Source organism: Battus philenor, unplaced genomic scaffold (assembly GCF_028537555.1).
Source record: "Battus philenor isolate CCGP_79_NKW_IND1 unplaced genomic scaffold, ilBatPhil1.0.hap1 SCAF_6, whole genome shotgun sequence".
NCBI lineage: Eukaryota > Metazoa > Arthropoda > Insecta > Lepidoptera > Papilionidae > Battus > Battus philenor.
Window position 1 is genome coordinate 2,125,259 of NW_027181726.1, and position 23,003 is coordinate 2,148,261.

At 37.5% G+C, this 23,003-nt stretch overlaps 2 protein-coding genes across 3 annotated transcripts in view; one reads left to right on the forward strand and one right to left on the reverse strand.

Moving 5' to 3' along the window:
- Window positions 1-49: 49 nt before the first annotated feature.
- Window positions 50-2,721, reverse strand: mRpL50 (mitochondrial ribosomal protein L50). Its single transcript, XM_068773876.1, has 5 exons — window positions 2,603-2,721; window positions 2,441-2,526; window positions 1,891-2,087; window positions 297-416; window positions 50-221 (listed from the first exon to the last, which is right to left on the reverse strand). Exons 1-5 carry the CDS (start codon window positions 2,645-2,647, stop codon window positions 106-108), a joined length of 564 nt encoding a protein of 187 aa, XP_068629977.1. The 5' UTR covers window positions 2,648-2,721; the 3' UTR covers window positions 50-105.
- A 328-nt stretch (window positions 2,722-3,049) lies between these two features.
- The window catches only part of skd (mediator complex subunit skuld), a 112,677-nt gene continuing 92,723 nt past the window's right edge, over window positions 3,050-23,003 (forward strand). For both annotated transcript variants that reach the window (XM_068774020.1, XM_068774021.1), the window contains exon 1: window positions 3,050-3,248. In XM_068774020.1, the coding sequence (XP_068630121.1) occupies window positions 3,180-3,248 (69 nt within the window). In that variant the 5' untranslated portion in view covers window positions 3,050-3,179. The remainder of the gene's footprint in view (window positions 3,249-23,003) is intronic.

Sequence of the window (23,003 nt, forward strand, 5' to 3'; positions counted from 1 at the left end):
TATTATCTACAATGGGGTAATAATAAAATACATTGAACTAATATAATAAATCTATTAAAACTATTTCACAATATTATCTTACATGTTTAAAAAAAAAACTATTAATCAAGGCCAAGACCTCTTGGCAGTGTAACCTTCATACTTCTTTCTTGTTTTCAGACCAGACACAATTGTGGAACTCTTGGGAAATGCCGACTTGCCATTAAACAAGGTGTCTTTATCTGTAAAAAATAATTAATACATAAATAAACATTATTTCTATGGTAGAAATATAATACAGTTTAAAATGGTATTACCAGGATGGAAACGGACATAATCTTCTTGGACATGTAAATTTTTGGGTAATTCCATCTTTTTCAAGGCATCAAATGGTGTCAATACATCTACTGGGGTATCATAGAACTCTTGTAGATCCTCTGTGAACAAATAAATATATAACACAGATACAATTAATATCAAATGTGTATACACATAATCAAAATGAGAGGGAATGAAATTTCACTGCACTTATCATAATCATGCAGAATTATTTTTTAGAATTTACTTTGATACTTGGTATGGCCAATTATTAATGGCAAAACCTATTAATTTAAACCTTGTAGAAGATCTCTCTTAGATCACTCATAAGCAATTATTATGACAAACTCAGATTGCAGAATATTCAACAACCTAATTTCCTAAGGCAATAAGTTTTACAACAAAAGTAGTTACTCTTGTAGCATCTGTTATATGAAGATGTGGAAACAAATTTATCCAGCTTTAAGAACAAGCTACATTCCCATTCCTTCAAAAAATGACTTATCAATTATGACATAGTAAGGGAATCTTCTATTCTTTACCCTTCCTTTACCAGCGCTCAAGTTAGCCCGCATCCACTGCGTGACCCGTGTGTACCAGCGCTGGAGTCAGCCAGCATCCACTATGTAATGTGGGCTTAAATGTAGATCCCTGTTTTAAGATTTATCCCAGCCAAATAAATTACTTAGAATTATCCTAACTTTTATTATTAGTTAATATACCAGTAAAATATTTTAATATGTAACACAAGTGAGAACACAAATTCGAACATCAGCTTACCGCCATGCGTTGTGCACACTTCATAGTGCACATGCATGGTTCAGTAGTGTCACTTCGGCGGAACGGACTGTGGCAAGGAAAGGGTTAAACTGGCAAGTTTAAAAACGATAAAGTGATGTAACTTTACATCATTCCATAGATTCACAATGCAAAAGTGATTGTCCTAGAACTTGACAATCACTTTTGCAATTTTGCAATCACCTTTTTGGTCCAGACTCTTCCACCTACCCAACCAGATTTTAAATGACAATACTAACACTGTTATGGAAGCCTGTTTGAGAAATGAGCTTATTTTCACTCCTAACAAACTTTAATCATAGGTGTATCCCAGCAGGTTATACAAAGTTTCACTGTTATATTTCTCGGACCTCTGTCACATACAAATTAACTATATATTTATTCCAAGCTATTTATACTGACTAGATTGAAATATTTGTTAACATTAGTTGTGGGAACTTTAGGTATATTTGAAACTCAGGGAACAGAAAGTCCCATTAGTACTATACAATTCATTGTAAAAAACAAATACAAAAAAATTCCCATACAAAAAGCTGCACAACTAATCAAAGATAATAATTTTACAATTTATTACATATAATACTTTATTTACCAAACAAGAGTCAATAGTTAGTGCTTTGCCAACCACACATGTGAATGAGTGAAAGGAACACATAAGGAGTATAAATATCTGTCCCATTCACTAGAGTATTTTTTTTTAATATTTTTTAAATGTGCCAGTAATAATTCAACCATCAGCATAGTTTGTGCAATGAAAAACTTTTTCAAGCAACATTTTTTCATTGAAACACTTACCAACATTTTCAATTGTGTGCAATAGAGAGTTTGGAACACTATGACCGGTCTTTTCAAAACATGCCTTTAGTACTTTAAATTTCACATCAAGGGTTTCAAATTCTGAATTTGGTTTCAGACCATTATCAGTACATATTTTCAGAATTGTTTCATTTATGTTGACTGGTGGATCCCAAGGTTTGTTTGGACGAAGAAATCTGAAATGTAATATTTATATTGTAAAATAAAAACTAATATATTTTTATTGTTAATACAATATTTGATATCAATTAAAAATATTCTGCAGTTACTTTTGAATTATTGCTATTGCTATCTTTAGCAACCACAATAACCTATGATGTTAAAAGACACATAGCAGACTTTTTTGAATAAGGTTTGAAAATTATTGCAAAAGTACGAATAGAAAATGTTACTATAACAATGATTCAATACTTCATACATAAATAAACTTAACATATCGTTTTGAAACTTTTACAAGAGGATGTTTATTAAGGTGTTATACTGTTTAGCAATAACCTAAAGAATATAGAAAAAAATAATGAAAATTTACCCTCTCGCAGCTAAAGATTCAGCGGCAGCTTGTAATTTTTTATCCACTTTAGGATAGCGCTTTTGAGCGTTTCTAACAAAGTTGAACTGTAAGTAAAACCAACATTATACATCTAAGTCATACAAGTCGGCCAAAAATTCAATAAAAATTAGGTTAACGTACCTGAATTTTCGTGCGAGGTAAATTGACTATAGCATTTCTTAACATTTCGATTATTTATGAAGATATTTTATAAAAACAAACAAATCACGTTGGTTTTTTTCTAATCTGTCGATCATAAAATTATATTATACAACTGTCATTTAGTGTCACATTTCAGATTCATGTTGCGCAGTACAGGCTTAGAAAGATTTTATTCTGCATCTCATTCCTAACAATTATTTTAATAGAGACCTCATTGTTTTTTCCCAAACTTAACAGCATAAATAAATTTCGAGAAACACGATTTTATACTAATGTTATTTATTTTTCTTTCAATAATGTTAAGAATCAGGCTTGCAAACTACAAGCCGTGAAACAGAACGCATCAATGTTTCTGGTCGAATTTAGTACTCGCCTCTGCCGCTGCTGGCAGCACCATCGGCTTGGGTTGTTGTTTCCTATCCGCCATTTTCCAGTCGCCATTGAAAGGTGAAAACTTCACTAAATGTCGGTGATGATTTTAAGATTTTGAGTGGTTTCTTTAAGATTGAACCCGTTTTTAGTGTTGTGAAATGAAAATGAAGTGCCCTGGACTACCATGACGCATCAAAATCACCAAACAAACGGTGCTAGCCTCGAGGATTGCCACACAAACTTCTTCGCCTTGGTAAGTCACTTTTACATTGATGAAAGAACTCGTAGGTACTTTTCTTTCGAAATCATTGTGATTGTCGTGATAATGTTACTCGTTTGTATTGTTTAACATTATCTTGTACGATAGCGCGAGGTTCTTATTTATTATGTCCACGTTATTCAAACGGTCCAGTTATCATTGGTGTACGTTGATATACAAAAATCGCCTTAGTGTTATATTGGAATGGAATCGATACATTACGTTAAATATTTTGTACGACATAATCAACCCATAGGCGGGCAATGACGCTCAACCGTTAGTCATCCTGGCATCGTACTCCCGACGGAGCAGTCACGTCTTGTTGCTAACCCACAAAATGTCATCGCATTCAGCGAGCGAGGCCACAAGAAGCCACCGGCCCATAGAGGTCATTTTGAATTCACCTGGCCGTAACTAACGTAGACCGTAATGCGTCCGCGAGACTAGTTTCGCCAGGTCGAGGAAATAACTTTCTTATTGCTTACATTCTTACGGCGCTTTGCGGCGCTCGCAGTCGAGCTGCGACATGATGCGATAGTAAGAATGTTTGGATATCGAGAAGCGGTCGGGTCATTCATTATCGGCACGTTGTGGTGTGGAGTCGCTTTGCGTAACGTTTATTGCTGGCGCGAATTTTATCAGATTGTATTCGGGTGAGGATTAGCGGCGGGTGCGTTACGGCGCGGGGAGGGGGCCCGGTGGCCGGGTGGGGGCGGTCGGTCGTCCTCGGCGGAGAGCAGCTCGGCGCCATTTCCACCTGACGCGTTGCCATATCTCCGCGCTGCGGCGGCGCGCGCCTCCTGCAGCCGTCTCCCTCGGCGCTCCGCCTATCTCGCCCCGATACAAATTACCGATTTCTTGCCTCGCTTGCTTATTGTCTAATTATTTATGCGTCGTTCGCGGACACTGCGCATTTTGTCGCGCGGAATTCTCCCGCCGTCGTCGCCGTACGGACTCGGTGACGCATCGAGCTCCTAGATGACATTGCGCCGGGTTCAATACACTCGCCTCTTTAGTGGATCGCACTCGCATCAACTTTTACAACCGATTGCACCAACCAAAACAACCTATTACCTCATAAGTTTTCGTTTCACATAATCCTGTTACTTTCCAAACCTGTACACAAAAAATTGAAAACATAATAACGTTTAATAATAATATACGCTAGGTATATATTGATAAGTAGTAAAATTTTCAGAAAGCTGAGAACTATTACATCGGGTCGTTGCTAGACCTGATTACAAAGATCATATTTGTCCTCAAGTAGTTGAATAATTTGCAATAAACATACATGACCTAGAAACCCACATACATAAATAATTAATCATCATTGAGTTAAATTAATTGGAATAAACTTCAATTAGAATATCTCAAAATATTCATATACCGAGTGATTACGTCACCGAAATAATTTGTTTTTATAAAAATTAAATGTCGTTAATGATACAATTGGTGTAAAATGGTTTACGGAGCGTGTTTTGCGCGTTGAAGTGGTGCGTATGACCGTAGGTTGTTAACAGAATTGAGAATGTATATTCCGAGTACAGCTGTTGCTAGGGGCGGGTTACAGTATCCCTCGCGGCCGTTGTCCTGCTCCGTCGCGGCGACATGCCCGCGCGCGAGTGAGACGGAGCGACACGTGAGATTTTTTCGCGCGCTTTATTACGGATATGCATAGTTGCTCACACGTACAATCGTTAATCCGCAAACATGCTGTGGTTTATTGATATTACGTCTTTCTCAATTTCTATAGCATCTTATTTCGTATTTAACACAATTTTATTAAAGATTTCAAATAATATTGAATAATATAATAATTATTAGTTAATTAAAACCGACTTTATTATTTAGCATATTTATTCTTTTCTTATTACGTTTCAAATAACGTTTTATATGGGAGTAATGCTAAATTATTTTGATCTGATGTTTATTTAAATATACATAAGTTCAAATACACATTTTTTTAATTCTTATTTGACTGTAAAGAACTATTACGCTGCCAACAAAGACCTAAAATATAAAGTAAATTATAAACATGCTAGCTTTTCTTTTTTTTCAATGTTTTTGCTATATCTGTATAAAATTATCTATATATTATGGGTAATATTTGTGTTATTAATTAGTGATACATGTCATATTAATGGTAGTATACAAATAATAATTATGTGTAAGTTTTTTTGTGAAGATAATGTATGTCGGTTGTGTGAGGCTGTGGGCGTAGTGGGCGCGGTGGGCCCGTGACTCTGCGGGGTCGCAGCGCGGGCGCACGCTGCCCATTCAAGCGTTCATGAATGGTCGTAATCGATCGGAACTTTCCCATGGTCAGGCTCCGCGTAAGGCGCTCCCTCCAATCTCCACATTTTTTTTATTACTAGATTTGCTTTTCAATTGACAAGAACATTTAATACATTTCTCATTTATATACGTATTTTTATGTTCTCTATTAGTCGTCAAATTTAATGAAAATGTTCATGATGAAAGATAATTTATATATCCTAAAAGGTCAACGTTGACTTTAATTGAAAAATAAGAATAATATTCAGTAATATAGTAAACATACATTGAAATTAGTTAACCTATTTTCATTACATATACAAAAACTTTCCTGCTCTGTCTCCGGATCGTATATACACGGCGGAGTTTGACTTGAAAACCAAATATTGAAGTGACATTTCCTAGCAGTATAAAATCTCATATACAAGCATGGCTCATAACTGCTACATTTCTCAGATGCAACAATAGGTTATTTTGCTTCTCTTTATTGATAACTGAAATTATTCGTAAATTAATAAAAAATAAAATGACGAAAATTAATTATTATCACTATGTCAGCCGTGGGGCGTAGCTAGACTTAGATTTCTTAGAGTTAAAAAAAATCATTATTGGAAACTATTTACAAGTGTAAAAATATAGATGTGACTGTATTTCAGGTTTCAAGTGTTACTATACTGCACAAACACTAAATATTGTTTTTTTTTCTTTTATTCAACGTTACACACAAATTTAAAAAAAAAAACTGATATTGGATCTTTTTATATTAAAACATCATTGAAATAAAACATACATAGGTTAAATGTAATAAGGAAATAATAAAAAGAAAACCTCTCTAGCTAAATGGAGGTCTATTTGAATTTGGAATGTTCATTAAGGGAGGACGCGGTGTATTAAATATTTCACCCTTCATTTCCGCTGGCGCCGTTCCAATGTCATTGTCCATTGACCGCCCAAATTCACCGCTTACTTATTCATGGCATCTCGCTAACTGCGCCCGCCCGGCCCCGTCTTCATGCATACGGGGACACGCCTTTAATTTAGCCCTGAATGAACTCCTCGCGTTATTAGCGACGATGCCTCGATATCGCTTGTTTAAGTATATACCGTGTTTGTGCTGAGTTATATTCCCACGAGTTTAAAACAAATGTTAAAATACAGTAATACCCCGCTTTACGGCGACCCCGTTATACGCGGTTTCACTATAACGCGAATTGCAAATTTCGCGCTCAGATGCCTCTACGCGAAAGAGTGCGTATAAATATAATGTAGTCATCAACTTCTCTATGGTCGCGGGATCCCAATCCCCAACAGTGTTGGGAGTTATGAACGTATTTTACAAGAACGAACACAAAACGTTACCCAAAAGACAATAGATGTATTTTTCCGTAAAAATTAAGCGTATGTATTGCATAAAGTGTTCCTAGAATTAAAGTGATTGATTAAAATGATTTGTATATTTTTGTAATAATTTTTGACTGTTTAATCATAAACCTCGTTATACGCGAATTTCAGTTAACGCGATTTTTTTTGGAACGTATCCCTTGCGTAAAGCGGGTATTACTGTACAAAATATGATTGGTCATAAATTATTCAGATGCAAAACCACAACCCTGGTGAACTGACTCCATAGTCGCGAGAATAAGTTAGTTCCGAGCAGCCCAAGTAATCATGGCTTTGCATTGGGGGCTGCCAGAATGATGATGAAATACGGCAATTAGTAAATATTCATTGATATATATGTATACATAGTGTTTCATTGAGCCATTTAAAGGGCTATGATTGGATATGAATTATACTAAGAAATCTAATCAGGAATGTGAAGATATATAAACGAACCGAAGTATGGGACATAATTCAGTACGAATGGGAACTGGGCAGGCAACATAGAACAGACCAGATGGGGACTTAAATTCCAGGTGATACAAAGTGAACAGATGACTTTGTTAGTCTTTGGAAGACGCTAGATGTAAGTCGGTACTACAGGCCGTTCTTATTAGTTAGCTAACAGTGCTGCCCAGCAGTGAAAGTACTACAGCTTGGATGGTGATGGATGATAAAATAAAGAGTAATTAGTAATGATGAAATAGAGAGAAATGATGAAAAAATAATACTAACGCGAAGGTATAAAGTAGCAGTACCACTTTTCTATATATTCGTGTGCATTAACAATGTGTCGGTTATAAAAATTAGAAGTCGTTCAAAAATCTATATGCGAAAATTATTGGGCTGAGATTTTTTCATTTGTTTCTATATTATAAACATGTGTAATTATTCTCATGTAAACGTTTAAAAGACTTTGTTTAATTTACATTGCGCAGTTCTTTTACACACGAATAGATAAGTGTAAATAAAAAGCGTTGTATCGTGCTGTAAGTAAAAGTGTCGAAGTTTCTTCAAGTGCTATTGAGATACGGCTCAAAGACAATACGGCGAGTTTAATGATTAATAAGCGCAACATTGACGTTTAAGTGGCGAAGGAGTTTCACTTTCGTTAGTTCGAAAGCGCAATGGAGATACCCGAGCTAAGCCGGCGGCGGATTCGCGTTGCAGACGCAAAAAAGCGCAGCCGATATCGGGTGTTTAAGGTCATCGCGACCATAATGGTTCATATTTTTGTCAGTCGGCAGTCGGACGGGAGCGCGGCATGACGCAAGACCGGCTCGCAAGGTGACTGCAGCGGCCCCACCGCCTCGATACTACGTTTCCTTATTTCCGAATGTAGACACGTATGCAACAGCTCTATATTTACGCAGCCAGGGTCGTTTGCCTCTCTGCACTTGTCTTTGTGTATCAGCGATAAAGGAATTGCAATATCATATTCAAACGTGATATCGTATGTCATTGCGCATTGTACTTTTGTATGTACACACTTCATTTTTATATGTTGTTAAAAATCGTTTGCTATATAGCAGCCAATTTAATCTTTACAAATATTACTTTTGTCTACTCTTATAAATAGAATCTAATCAAATCCACCATAATCGGAAACGGTGTGATAACACCACACGGACACCGGAAATGAATTCGCAATTGTGTTATATAAATCAATATGTCACCTGTATTTCATTTCCATGTCCTATTCATACATTGTACAGACCTAGAGGTTTATTTAAATTTGGTATTGACCCATAGATTGTAATATCATATGGCTTATGTAAGTTATTTTAAAATTTATTGTCATTAAAAAACAGTGTACCTGTTACGATACAGATAAAGACAAAATTTATATGTAATAATCGTGTTTTAGATGGTTGAAATATAGAGTTAACCTTTGTCCCTAAATTAAGAAAAAAAAATATCTACATTCGAATTACAATGTAATCACATACTCGGGTAAAAATTATCATAATAATATCAGGTTTTGCTTCACGGCCAATTCGCGAACAAAAGAAGTATTAAAATCATTTTATTGCTGGTATTATATCTCGAGTTATGACAGTTTGTTTGGTGGCGAGGTAGTAAGCGATAAGCGCTATCTCGACGATATCTGACGGAGCTCGCGCCGTAGCCTCCAGTCGCACGCCGCCCGCCGTCCGACGCGGTCGATTGTTCATTTCCCATAGTTTATTATAAAACAATTATCAACGGGGCCCCTGGAGATACGCAACTGCGATAATTAAAGATATTGCTTCGCATTTTGATTGATTCGACGACAAGCACTTTGTTATAAGATTACTAGCTGATCCCGCAAACGTTGTTTTGCAAAAAAAATATTAAAGTTTTTAATTAACAAATGTAAGATAAGGGTTGATCGTAGAGGGGTGAAAATTTAGGTTTGTATGTATTTTTGTATGCTGTATCATAATAAAATAAAAACCAAAAAAATTGTCTAAAAAATTAAAAATAAAATTTAGGGGTGGACCACCCTTATCACTTAGGGGTATGGAAAATAGATAGTAGCCGATTCTCAGACATACTGAATACGCATGTAAAATTTGGTAAAAATCGGTCAAGCCGTTTCGGAGGAGTTCAATTTCGAACACCGTGACACGAGAATTTTAAATATTAGATATACATTTTTCTATTTTTAAGTTTTGACTGTATAATTGTATATTAACCATTTCGTTACCAGCGCCAAAATTAGCACTGGACGACCCGTGTGTAACAGCGCCGGAGTTCACTTTGTAATGTGGGCTTATATGTAGATCTCTGTTTTAAGATTTATCACAGCCAAATAAATTACTAAGAATTATCCTAATTTCCATTTTTATTTACCATACCAGTAGAATCTTTAAAATGTAACATGAGAAAGTTCGAACATAGGCTTACCGCCATGCAATGTGGACACTTCGCAGCGCAAATGCGTGGTTCAGTGGCGTCACTTAGGCGGAACGGACTGCGGTAAGGAAAGGGTTAAAATCGCAATCATGTTAATTTTGCACGTACGCAAAAGTTCGTAAATGTAATGTATTACAAAACATATAGAAACATTGTTTTATTTACATTTGAAAAAAGAACGTCAGCTTGTTAATTGTAGAAAGAGAAAAACTCTTTGTATTGCCAGCTGTTAATTGTAGATTGGAGCTTTGTGCGCGTGCGCCGCTTCACTCCGATATCGTTGCCGATAAAAACATTTGTGGTTTCCTTATCGCCAAACCTCATACCTCTGGGCCATACGCAAGATATGTAAAATATAAGTTCTAAAACGCGTGCGGTATATTTGATAATATTACTTGCGTCTAGTGCTTGCTTCTCTAAAGCTATCTTCAATCTTGAACTATAACAAAATGTATAAATAAGATTTGTAAACATTAAACGCTGTATCGTTTATTTTTCGCAAACCAAGATGCAAATAAAGTCTTTTAGAGTGCGTGGAAGTGTTGGTCATTGTGTTAGGGTTGTAAGGAAAGAGTGCGGTTAACAAAATGCACACGAGATGTTTAAGAACAGGCGGTTTGACGTTTGTTAACTATTAGCTAGCACTTGTTCGCAACGTTTAAGTTATACCCATATATGTTTAACTTTAGAAAATGCCACTGCTATATGTACATGGTATTTAAAACGGAGTTCACTCTTGTTAGCGGCATGAGGGATTGATGTTAGAAATAAAATAGTTGTTTAAATTGTAATGAGCCATGTAGAGGGCTATGCTAGGATTTCTCTTCAATATCGAATTAAAAATGAGGAGATTCGTAGACAAACGAAAGTAACCATCGCTGCACTGTGGGTTGACCAGCTGAATTGGCAGTGGTCAGACCACGTAGTGGGCAGAACAGATTACAACTGCTGTCTTTAGGTTCTGGAGCGTTCACCACAAACAAGTTGGACGGATGATGTTGTTAAAGTCGTCGTAATATGCTGGATGCTGACCAGTCTTATTTAAAGTCTATGTGGGAGGACTATATCTAGCAGTAAACGTGCTGTGGTACAAATGAATTAGGAGTCACTCATATTTATACGAAGACTTACGACATCTATCTTTCTCTGGAGATACTGTTTTGCTAAAGATAACAAATAGCTTAGCCTTTTCTTAATTTAGGAAACTACGTCTAAACCTGAATTTTTGTTTTCTAAGAAGACTTTAGTTATACATACTTATATTTCCACGCTGTGTAACATACAATGTAAGTAGCACTTATTGGTTCAAAAACAATCTACAAATCTGGTTGATTCTTTCATAGGTATATGCGAAATAGTTTTAACTTGAGTCTCCAGCACCGCATCTTTATTCATTTATCGTTTAACTTTCTCTTGTTTTGATTAAATATTTGAATGTAAATGTACGTATTGACGAGACACTTATTTAGTTATTTTAAAATGTCTTTGAGTAAAACTATTTTATTTTTAATGTTAATACTCAAAATTAATGAATAGTGTTGTGACGTTATGTGGTACGTTTTCTAGGTATTGATTTAGTGCTACACGTGTTTTGAAATACTCGCGCGCGTTGTATTTCTACATCTAAATATAATCTCGTAAATTTCAGACTTTCTTGCGTTACCTACTTACTAAAAGGCAAAAGTGATTAAAATTATGACAATTTTTAATGTATGTTCGTTACGCGATCGCCCGCACGTCGCAGCGAAGGGCAGAGTACATGTCTTATAAACGTATGCAGAAGTACGGCACTTCTGTCCGAGCGTGATCGAACAGGCTTGTCAGTGGAAGTCCTTGAGATATAACATTGGTTGGCTTGCGTTGCCCTAGAGCAATGCGTGTCCGCGTTGAAAAAATATTACATACGTTTGGCTAATGTAGTCTCGTTACGCAATGTGAATGTACCGATAGATAGAGAAGCCATCGCCACTCTTATGGGTGACGACGAGTGTCGCCCATGAGATGTTCTTAAAATATTGCAGCGCTGTTATGAAGGAAATGATGAGAAGAAATAAAAGTTAAAGTAAGTTAGAATCGGATAAGATCAGATATACTAAGAAAGATATTACAAATGTGTATAAAAAATACCTCAGAGTGAAATAAAAATTGTAATTATAAACGGCATAATAATATTTGTTCTGTCATTGTTTGATTTTCAATCATTAACCCTTAAATGCATGGAATATTTTATTGTGATAAGAAAAATATATGTTATATATATAGGGGTAACAAATACGGGAAAAATAGTAAAATAAATATTTATGTAATACTATCATAAATTTTTACAAAAAACGGATGGTATCATTTTTGATACAACATGCATTTAATACCTAATCAAGTATTCACGGCCCTTAGAGATTTTGGTTTTTTGATAAGGTGTTTTCTATTTTCAGGAATAATGAAAAATGTTTGCAAAGTAATGAATTATTTATTAGGTATAAGTAATTAAATGTGGAACCTGTTAAAACAGTCAGAATTTTTTTTGAACACAGAAAAACTTTGCATTTTTCACATTCGATGCTGCTTAGCAGCTTACACCCTGGCATCATACACCGCATGCGATCATCCGTGCGTATTTGTTTGTGGTCAGTACCATCGTGTATAATGTCTGTTGATGGCACTACCTGAAGGATTTTCCTCCGCTTAGGAGCTGGTTCCTCTATAGTACCGTTAAGAATACTACTACTACTTGGTCGACCTCTTGCAGGTTGGGTGTGGATTTTATATTTACATAGAACATCTGCAAGTTCTGTTCTAAACTCTGCTAAATTCAATATATCTTTCGCAGCTATCTTCTTTTTATAGCAAACCTGCTTATAAAAGACCCACGAATTTATAACCGTCAAATCAAGAAGATTATGGAATAGTCTAAAGTACCACTTCCTACTTTTCATGCGGATTCTGTATCTGCCCAAGTACGAGTCCATTAAATCTACACCGCCCATATGTGCGTTGTATTCTTTCACAACCTTTGGACACTGTATAAATTTCTTCCGCTTCTCAACCTTATCGTAGCGCTCAATCGTGGATACAGGCTCAGCGCCCACATAAGTAGACAGCAAAGTCACTTGTCTATTATCCTTCAAACTCACTGAAGACATTTCAATTCCATCGTAGCTGGTCACGTATTCTTCATAATATCCCCTCTCCACAGACTTTGCCATCACTTGTTGCTTTGTAGACAAATTGCAAGATTTTCCGAGACGGTTTCTCTGCACAGTTCCTAAACACCAAATGCCTTGTTTTGCCATATAGTACATGAGTGGCAAAGAAGTGTAGAAATTGTCAAAGTAGACAATGTGATTCATTCTTCTTGGAATGGCTCGAGATAGTTTTATGACGACATTACCAACGGTTCCTACATCAGTTTCTTCTTGGGATATAAGTGACTGCTTTTTCCATATAAGCCTTTGCACATCAATAGCTTCATGAATTGGTTGGCTACCACTACTAGTATTATTGTGTATAGCTGGCAAAGGTTCTTCAATTAAAGGAGGATCTTCTATCAAAGGAGGGCCTTGCAAATCGGCTTGAGGTTCAAATTGCTCACCATCTTCAATTAGCGCTCGCAGCTCTGCAGTAGTTAGAATTTCTTCAAAATCGTTTTCATCTACTTCGTTACCGTCGTCGGATAAGTAACCATCTTCTAACTGGCTTAAATAATCTTCAATATCCTTATCGGCAATTCTTTTACGTTCCATTCTAAAACAAAATACATAAAAAGCTCAAGCCCGCAACCAAGCGAAAATGTAAACAAGTCAAAGTCCCAAATGCATGATGTCTCATTTTTGATACAAGCAAAAGAAATGCTTTTATTATTTATAGTATAAAATTCGAATGTAAAATATTATGGTACCATGCAATCAAAGTACTTACCTACGATAAAATATTTTTTTTATCTGGATTAGCTTCAAGATTCATTCAATAACACCCGATGAAAACTTTCAAATTCACTTGTTGTTGACACTTGTAACCGACAGCGAACATTGACATATTAACGCATCATAAAATGGCGGTACAATCACAATGTTTTACTTTTACCTTCAGAAACTACTATTCGTTTATATTATAAGTCAAAATAATGCGTAGTAAAAATTTTAAGGGCTCTGAATCGTGTAAAACTTTCTGTTTCGTTTTTGATACAATATGCATTTAAGGGTTAAACGTTCTTAGTGAGATAGTTATAAGGTAACAATTGTAACTAATTTTATATTTGTTAGTACTTTATTACTGCCGTTTGTTACTGTTTATTTCCAATAAAGTAAAGTAAAGACGTAAAGTTAGCAAAAAAAATTCTGTGATAAATAAAAATATATAATGTTAGACACATTGATATTTTCGAAATGGTGAAGAAGGATGAAAGGCGACGAGTGAAAAGAATAGAAGAATGCTAAGGTAATATGAAGGATGAAAGGAAAGAAAAATGTAAATAAAAGTTAATACCGAAGATTATGTACGTATTTTTCATAAACAATACGGTTATCAAAAAAAGTACGGATAGAATACTCTCTCATCTTCAATGAGTCATAGTAAGTCGGTCTATGCGGACAGCGCGGGGTTGGTCGTGGTGATATTTGGGTGTACCTATACCTCACATTAGGCGTCCATCGGCTGAGAAGAAGAAAGAAGATTGCAAGATTTAATTACGTATAGCTAAAAGTCATTTTAAATATATGCGCCTATGTGTATTACCCGGGTAATGTTGCTTGCGATGGGACCAGTTTTGGTCAGAATTTTTTTTTAGTCAAATGATGTTCGAGATGGGAAAACTCTCAAAGCACTTACAATAGTGAATCTGTGGGGGGATAAGTGTTTACTGGGATTTGTAATCCGTCAATCAAGCGATCCATTGGCCGGATGTTCCATGAAGTGACAAGAGCTTCCATTTGGGCTGTCATTAGAGTCACGTTTAGCATTCAACCAGACGTTGGGCATCTTCAACCAGAGAAATTCGAAACTCGAGTCGATTGGTTGCAGTTATCGCCATCTAGTTTTGCAGTCGGTTGAATTTAGGGAAATATTTGAGATTATTTATCTTTGATCTAAGGCGAAGCCTAGTCTCTAGGAATCAAACTTGTGACCTAGATTTTAGCGTCAGAGCGCTCAAGCTAGTGTTGCATATGTGATAATATTTAATTACATTACGTTTATCCAGGGCGCGGCCCTGACCTCCTTCGCTGCAGCGCCGCGTGTCTTCCTTCGTCCTTTTTTCTCGTTTTGTCGTTCATGTATTATGAGCATCACATTCCGGGTCAAGGTTTCGTTTTGATGTCTTGAGGAAAACGAAGTGGACGCTTTCACGCTACGCGCCTTATGTCATCCGTATTTTATTCGGTATAAGTTATTTAAAATTATAGAAATGATACCAGTAATATTAATCTATAAAATCGAGTATCATTTTGTGTTTTAAACGATTGATTTGCAAGTCGATTGTACAAATAATAGTTGTCATAAAATATAGAAAGTGTAATTACAAAGAAAAATCTTTTCGCAAACTAAAGGCTCTTTTGGATGGGTAAGTTCGGAACCCTGATAGCATTAAGCGTATGGATGTCATTATAGATGATGTTATTTTGGTGAATATGTGATATGATGGTTTCTAAATTCCATCAAATTGTCTTCTTTCGACGTGAGACAACATAAATATATGATCCAGAAAAACAATAATATGATTATGTATTGAACCTTTTTTGCGATTATAATAAATGGGCGCCGGGAGCTTAAGCTTCTGCACTTGCCGTCCCGTGGTGTAGCGACCACGGGACGGCAAGTGCAACGTAGGAGTTTCATCGACAAGGTGGACACGAGACTTTGTTAAGGCCAACGGAAGATGTTAGATACTGGCCGCTTCCTTCCAGTCCTATTGGAAAAGGGAGATAGCCAACGTCCAGCAGTTGATGTGTTTTAGCTAAAATGATGATGATAGACTGAAGAAGAATAGCGAACGGTGATGTTATCGAGTTCGTCTCGTGAAATGCTAACTGTATAATGTGTTTTTCACAGTTTCGTTCATTGTACAATTATTTCGGTACGGATTGCGAATTAATAGCTTCCAATTATCGTATTAGAGCCACTGAGGTTACGTGCCCATAAGACCCAGAGGCAATAATATCTTACGTTAATTGTTATGCTAACGCAAGCTGTAGAGAGCATCGGGCGCCGGTTTTACACGACGCTCGGTTCCGGAGCGTCCGGCGCGCGCCTTATGTGGGAACATTTGATTGTTTTGTATCGGGTCGCAATTAAGGCCTTCCGCTAGATAGCGAGGCGTCGGGCCGCGGTCACGTTATGTGGGTCAAGATAACAGGAGTGAACTCGCCGCCGCCGCCCCGCGCTCCGCCTCGCACCGCCCCGCACCGCCCCGCCCGACCCGGCGCTCCCGAACTTTCTTTTGTGTACACCTTCACGTGATTGAATTCAAACAAAATCATTTCACCCGAATGAAACTGGTCTATTTACAAATACACAGCACTAGGTTTAATATCCAGAGTGATTGGTAGTAGATGCAAGAATTTTGTAGGGGTGAATGTATAGCTCATTTGTTGTCAAGTATTGTACGGTACACCGTATCCAAAAATCAATGAATTCTGATTACTTCTGATCTTTCTGAAGACTTAATGCTTAAAAAGCGTTTTCCAAACACGGATTACTATATATTAAAATTAATTAATTTTTACTATTTATTTCTGCACACTCTGTACTGCCAGATGTCATTGTCCAGTAGCATTCTAATTGAAAAAATTATTTGGTTAATTTATTTGTACAGGACGGTTAGAAATAGGTATAAAAGTTTTACAGTTTTGTTAAAATATGAACTGTGCATTCCCTCCTTTAAGCTTTTACATCTATACTTTCTACTGTTTTACCTCTAACTAATCATCCCCGTATTTAAATAGAACGATCCGATGGAAATCGTTTGATTCTTTGTATAGTTATTTTGAGATGTACTTGAGAGTCAGACGCGCGTGAATTACCAGTTATTTATAAACGATTTAACATATCACACGTCACGCAAACAAAAACATTTGCCCGTTGCAAATTACTTGCACGAATTTATATACGATAATACGCTCGTATAGGAAACATTCCACGAGTTGTGCTCACGCCACGTAGGTAGTTGGAAGCAGTGTTTCTTCGTAATGAAGACAGAAATGGCAGAGACCGAGGCGGGAGTGGGGCGCGCTTTGTTTTGTAAACAAGAGCGGGCGGCGCTGCGGCTGTTGGCACCGCGTCGCGCCCTACATGCGAAGGCATTCCGGGATCCGTTCTCTAAGCCCCGCTACTCGTTCGCTTTCAATATGCTCGCCTCTCATGACAGACGCCCACTGCAACACATAATTCTTTCTCAATGATCCCTCTTACGACTGAAGTTATGATAATGCAACGGAGCCCTTTGAAACTACAAAAATTCCTCATAAAATTTATGTTTTCAATCTACAATTCAGTTTTAAAAACACGACATTATCGGATGGTTTACCTTGGCCCTTAGTTTTGGCCGTCGTTTCACGGTCAACGTGTTTAACCGTTGATAAACAAGCACATACGTTTTCACTTTTGTACTTTCGGTGTATTAACAAGTGTAATTTTAAAATCTTTTCCATAATTTACTTGTAGTGAAAACATAGTGTGATGTGATGTAATAGGCCTATGAAATGATACGAGCGTTACGTCATCGCAGCGTATCAATTTACACGTACGGCCTCAATAAGGCAATTGGCGAACATTTCAATTGCAAGTGACAAAGCTGAACGGGCGCCGCCGAATTAACTAGATCGTCGGAGGCGTTGCGCAACGCTGGGCACAAGGGTCGATGCGGCCGCGGAAACGCGACCGAATGCAGCGCCTAGCGGAGGGCATGCGATTAAATTTAAAACGCTTTCACTCGCACCTCCTCCGCCGCAGCTGCGCTCCACCTCCCCCCCTCTACCCTCACGCCTCTACTCACCGCCGACACCGCCGCCCGCCCTCACGCGGCCCGCAAACCCGCTGCGATCTGCTCGGAAGATTGCACCAAATGAATTTGTCGGCTTTATGTTTATTGTTGCGCTTTACGACTCGGTAGTCGCTCCATTAAAACTATGTTTTACGGCCCGCGTTAAGGACCGCGCCGCCGGCCGCACTCGCAGCGCGGCGGCCGCGCAACTGGGCCGTGACTGCGGTTATATCGTCGAGCGAGAAAGTCTTCGCGAGTGAGAGACTCGCACGAGACTCCGCCGTGAGAGATCGCTCTACTACTTTGAAACGATAACCTTGTCGACGCTGTCTTTTGTAACATGCATACGTGATTTACTTGAATCAAATTTATTCGAAATGTACCTTCGAAGAAGCGACAATGGTTTTTTACAACACACCTCAAATAACTACGCTCGATTAAAATAACATGTCGTTAATTGTAATTGTCAGGCGAGCGGCTAGTTAATTTGCCGGCGATTATGGACACGGCAACCCCTCGTGTTGATTAAATCAGATATAATTTCCTATTTCATTATCGCTCGGTCGCCCCGGTAAGTGGTTCAAGCAAATTAGGTTCCAAGTGCCCTCCGTCGCCTAATAATCTAGAAACCGCTAATTGGCTTTGTTATCCGTGTACTTGTAACGGGGCAAGGAGTGGGGTTACTTGTACTGGCACAGTTGACTATTGGTGCGTGCTGTTATACTTTTGTGTCACGACGGAGGCTGGTCGCGCGGCGGAGCCTCTCATAAGCGAGTTCTATTTATTTGCTTCTTTAAATTCTTCAAATTCTAGAGAAATTTTTAGGTACACTTGAAGACTTGGATTTTACTTAATTTTTTGTATAGGTCTGCTTTGAACAGTGCCGTAGATAAAATGAAAGCAGTCGTATTTAAATATAATATTACTGGGCTATATGACAGAGAAACTAAAATTGTAATCGTTCCTGCAACAATGTTACGTAACTTTTTCTATCCATCCAATGTTACCAGTTATAAAAGAAACGTTTAGTAGAAAACTTATACACAGTCGATGGACATTCTGTAATCTCCGCGGAGCCTAGATCTCACGCCACTGGATTATTTTCGCAGAGGGTAACTCAATCCCCACTGTTACGCTAATAAATCGATAACAATTGTACAGTACAATAACAATATTCGCCAAAAATTCGATTATCCTGCGACACGCGATGTGCTAGAGTTTTTGCCAATTTGCGATGTCTAGATAAGGGTCCTAGTGTCTCGGGTTAAATCCAGTCTGGCCAAGCTGATTTAAATTGGCCTCATGTCCAATACAAACAAGATGTCTAGATTCGAGGACTGTATGTCTAGATTGGTCATTTGGTTTAGATGATATCATCAAAAAATAACATTACTATGTATATTATATATATAATATTCCACCTGATGAATCCTTTGCAAAGACTACAAGTGATTTACCGAATGGGACATTTTAACTTTAAAAATTTTATTACTTATGTCAGTTGTATAGATTCGGATTTATTTTAATTTAGGTCATTCGTAATTGAATTTTAATTTGTACGTATAAATATATGTAAATGAATATATAATAAAGCATCAAAAACCAACACTGTTTATATTCATTGCAACACCGCTACACCGTCGGCCGTGTTGTTTTACATTCGCGTAAGCCGTGCACTCGGCTCGGAATCTGCATTGCGTTGCAAATTTGCCCTCGCTCTAACCATTCAGTCATAATCTACGCCCTTTCAGTTCACCCGTTTGTTTACACGTTCTATGAAAATGTTAAAATAATCGAATACTCCTAAAACTGTTGGATTAAGGAGATATTCATTTTTACTAGATTCTTATGTTGTCGTTATTGAGATACAAACTTTATCGAAGTGAAGAGAATTTTGTTAGCAATGAATTAATAAAAATTAAAAAGTTTTTATTTTATTTTATTTTATTTAAAAAAAAATACAACATCATTATTTCAGCTTCAAGTCCATTGCAATAATTTACGGTTAGAAGCGACTTGCATCCGTCGTCTTTCGACGACTTTGGCTCAACGAACACAATTATCCAACAGTTGACGACTATGGAATGTCTATAAGTCTAAGTTCGATGCGTAAAAAGAGTTAAAAAAAATATATAACCAATTAGTCAAATATATCGGGGTATTATAACTATCTCTTCATACATTCTTCACATTGATGAACTCTTATCGGAGTGGTCGTGATCATACCCCGGTTGGTTCTGGCCCTGCCGCTCTCGCTAAGTGTTGCCATGAAGCTCGGTTTTTGGGGGAATCAGACTTTTCATTTAGTCGTATATAAATGAATATTTATCATATGATCCACTACAAATACACTTATTGTGTACTTTTTATGCACTGGCTGCACCTGACAACACGATAATGCATGAGAATGCGTTGTCAGCGTCTCGCCGCGAGTGCGCGATATTTTGTTCGGTAGGATACTCATCCCGGCGCGGTCAGTCGAAAAGTTAATAAGCAATTTATATTACAAGAAAAATGTGTGACTGTTACAAAACGGAATATTCCGTTATTGGAGAGGTGTGTCGAGAGCATAAAACTTGGCATTACGTCGCGAGCGAATTACGTAATCGCACTAAAAAAATCTAGAAAAAAACTGGGGCATATCGTCAAAAATTGTAGATGTGCTCGCGGCGCGGGGTCGTTGACCGGAGGCGCGCGCCGGCCCGTTAGGCGTGCGGGTAGCGCCGCCTGCAGCCCTGCGCCTGTGACGTCACCGTCTTGTTCACCCATCCCTCTCAACAAAACCTCAAAGCCTACCCTACCTATCATTACGCGGAGAGAATATAGCGTTCACGTAAGAACGCTTCGTACCGCTACCCACTGCGGCCACGATATATTTCGTCATAAATTAAATCATTCTTGCGCGTATTGAACGCGGATTTGGATTCAGACGCCGTAAGTAATGTAACCGCTGCCATTGCACTAGGTTGATTTTGAAAAACAAACACGTGCACGGATGGTAAATCGCGTATTAGCCCTAACGTGATGTTACAAGCCCTTGTTTTTTTAACTATAATAACTTTCCCTGGTTTGTGGAATATAATATCCTCGTTAGAATTTATTTCATAACCACCACAAGACTCCTATCTGGTCATCACCATCATCACGTCTGCTGATAGGCGCTCACTGCACGGCCTCCTCCAAAGGTCTGAACGAAGACATGTCCAGTCCAATCTTAAACTACCAATTTTAAACTTTCAGTTAAGTCATTTCTCATTATCATTTAAGCTAAAGGACATCCAAAACTGTTCAATATAAGCCCTTATAGATTTTCTATAGCATTGGTATATCTAACTGTTGTCAATTATTTCTCCAATGAATAGCCACAAAGATTGTTACAAGATTCGCTTTACAATTCTTGCATCTAACTAAACAAGTTTTTATTTGTATCGACCGGTTACTAGGGTAATGATATCAGTGTGATACTTTTTTAAAGATACGGTTTTTTTAATAAACTGATACATATTAATTGCAGATGTAATAATTTAAACTGGTGGCGTAGCGCGATTCTTAAACAGGCAAAAAACTGAAGCCGCTCGAAGTGGAGCTGGCAGGCCCTTTTGATCCTCGCAGTTCATTGTCCCAACGTCCCTGGCGATCGTTAATTCCACTCGATTGCGACATTGCGAAAGCGTGCAAACAATAGAGCGGCCGCAGTGTGAGACAATTCGACGGCTATAACAATTATTGGCTACCGTATTTATGTCATCGACGAGTCAAATGCTTCGCTCTTGTGTATATCATATCAAGACAATAGATTTAATTATTCTCTTCAAAATGTTTCCTTAATGATGTGTTTTAATTTTAGCACTATTTATTGAACTCTGAATTTTACTTAAACTCTTTTTCTCTTAATATTTTATCATCCGTTATTCAACGAAAATGAAAATATAAATTTCTAAATGTAATTGCAAATGTTTGTCCTATATTTCACATAAGTTTTAATTAATATAAAAACGAAAACATTATTGTCCTAATATAAAATGTGATGTGAGATATGTTAATCCGTTGCAAATTTAACCTTTTACAACAATCATGATCGCAGTTCCATAAAAACATTTTGTAGTAAAAATAAAAATTATACACATTCGGTCGAGTCGATGCCGTCGCAGTGTTCGCGATGAATAAAACATGCGGTAATTCGTTAAATAACCTGTTAAGCGGAGTCGAAGCGCGCCGCGCGGCGCTCCTCGCAATTGCACGGCGGAGACATTTCGGTCGCGAACATCGCCGGCCGCGGTGGCCGGAAATTAATGAACGCCGTCCGTGCGACGCGACCTGTGAATGAATAAACAAAGCAGTACACACAGCTAACTTAGTACCTTGATCATTAATGTATATATATATATATTCTAATATATAAAATTCTCGTGTCACGGTGTTCGAACTTGAACTCCTCTGAAACGGCTTGACCGATTTTTACCAAATTTTATATGCGTATTCAGTAGGTCTGAGAATCGGCTACTATCTATTTTTCATACCCCTAAGTAATAAGGGTTGTTCACCCTTAAAAAAAAATATTTTTTTGACGAAATTTTTATATATATATATGTACACACATTAATAGTCAAGTTCAATCAAGATTATTAGGATCTATATACATATTTACGTGTAAAATTTCAGTTATCTCTTTTTGCATGGTACAGTGTTTACTAAGTTTCTTAATTATTGGTGTCTTGTTTATTTTAACGACTCCCTAACGATATCCAGTTTTTAAAATAACGTTTCGACCGACGTTGCGACCACTTCCTCATCTCCACTCTATATTGCCATCCTCAGATTGTGCGTCAGTACCTGTGCGACGGTTGCCGTATTCGCCACATCGGTGAACCTTGCGATCGCTTCTTGAGTCTCGTCCGTGCAAATGTGAATGCAGCTTCTTCCGACAATCTTAACAGAGTCCATCCACAGTTTCACGTTGCACATGCTTATCTGTGATCTCTACTCCAGAACTTTACTTTTTTGTGTAGCCCAATTGCGGATTCTTCCTATTTTCATTATGATTCTGCGCAGCGTCCAGTAACACCTGTAAACTCAGTCCGCGACACGAATGCTTTATACCATCCGATGCATTTCATTGCTCCAAAAGGTGGAACATCACTTAGATGATACGTGATGTTATCTACCACTCGGACGCGGTGGTGAAAGAAAGAAAGATGTGTGATAGATATTGATTGAGAATGGCA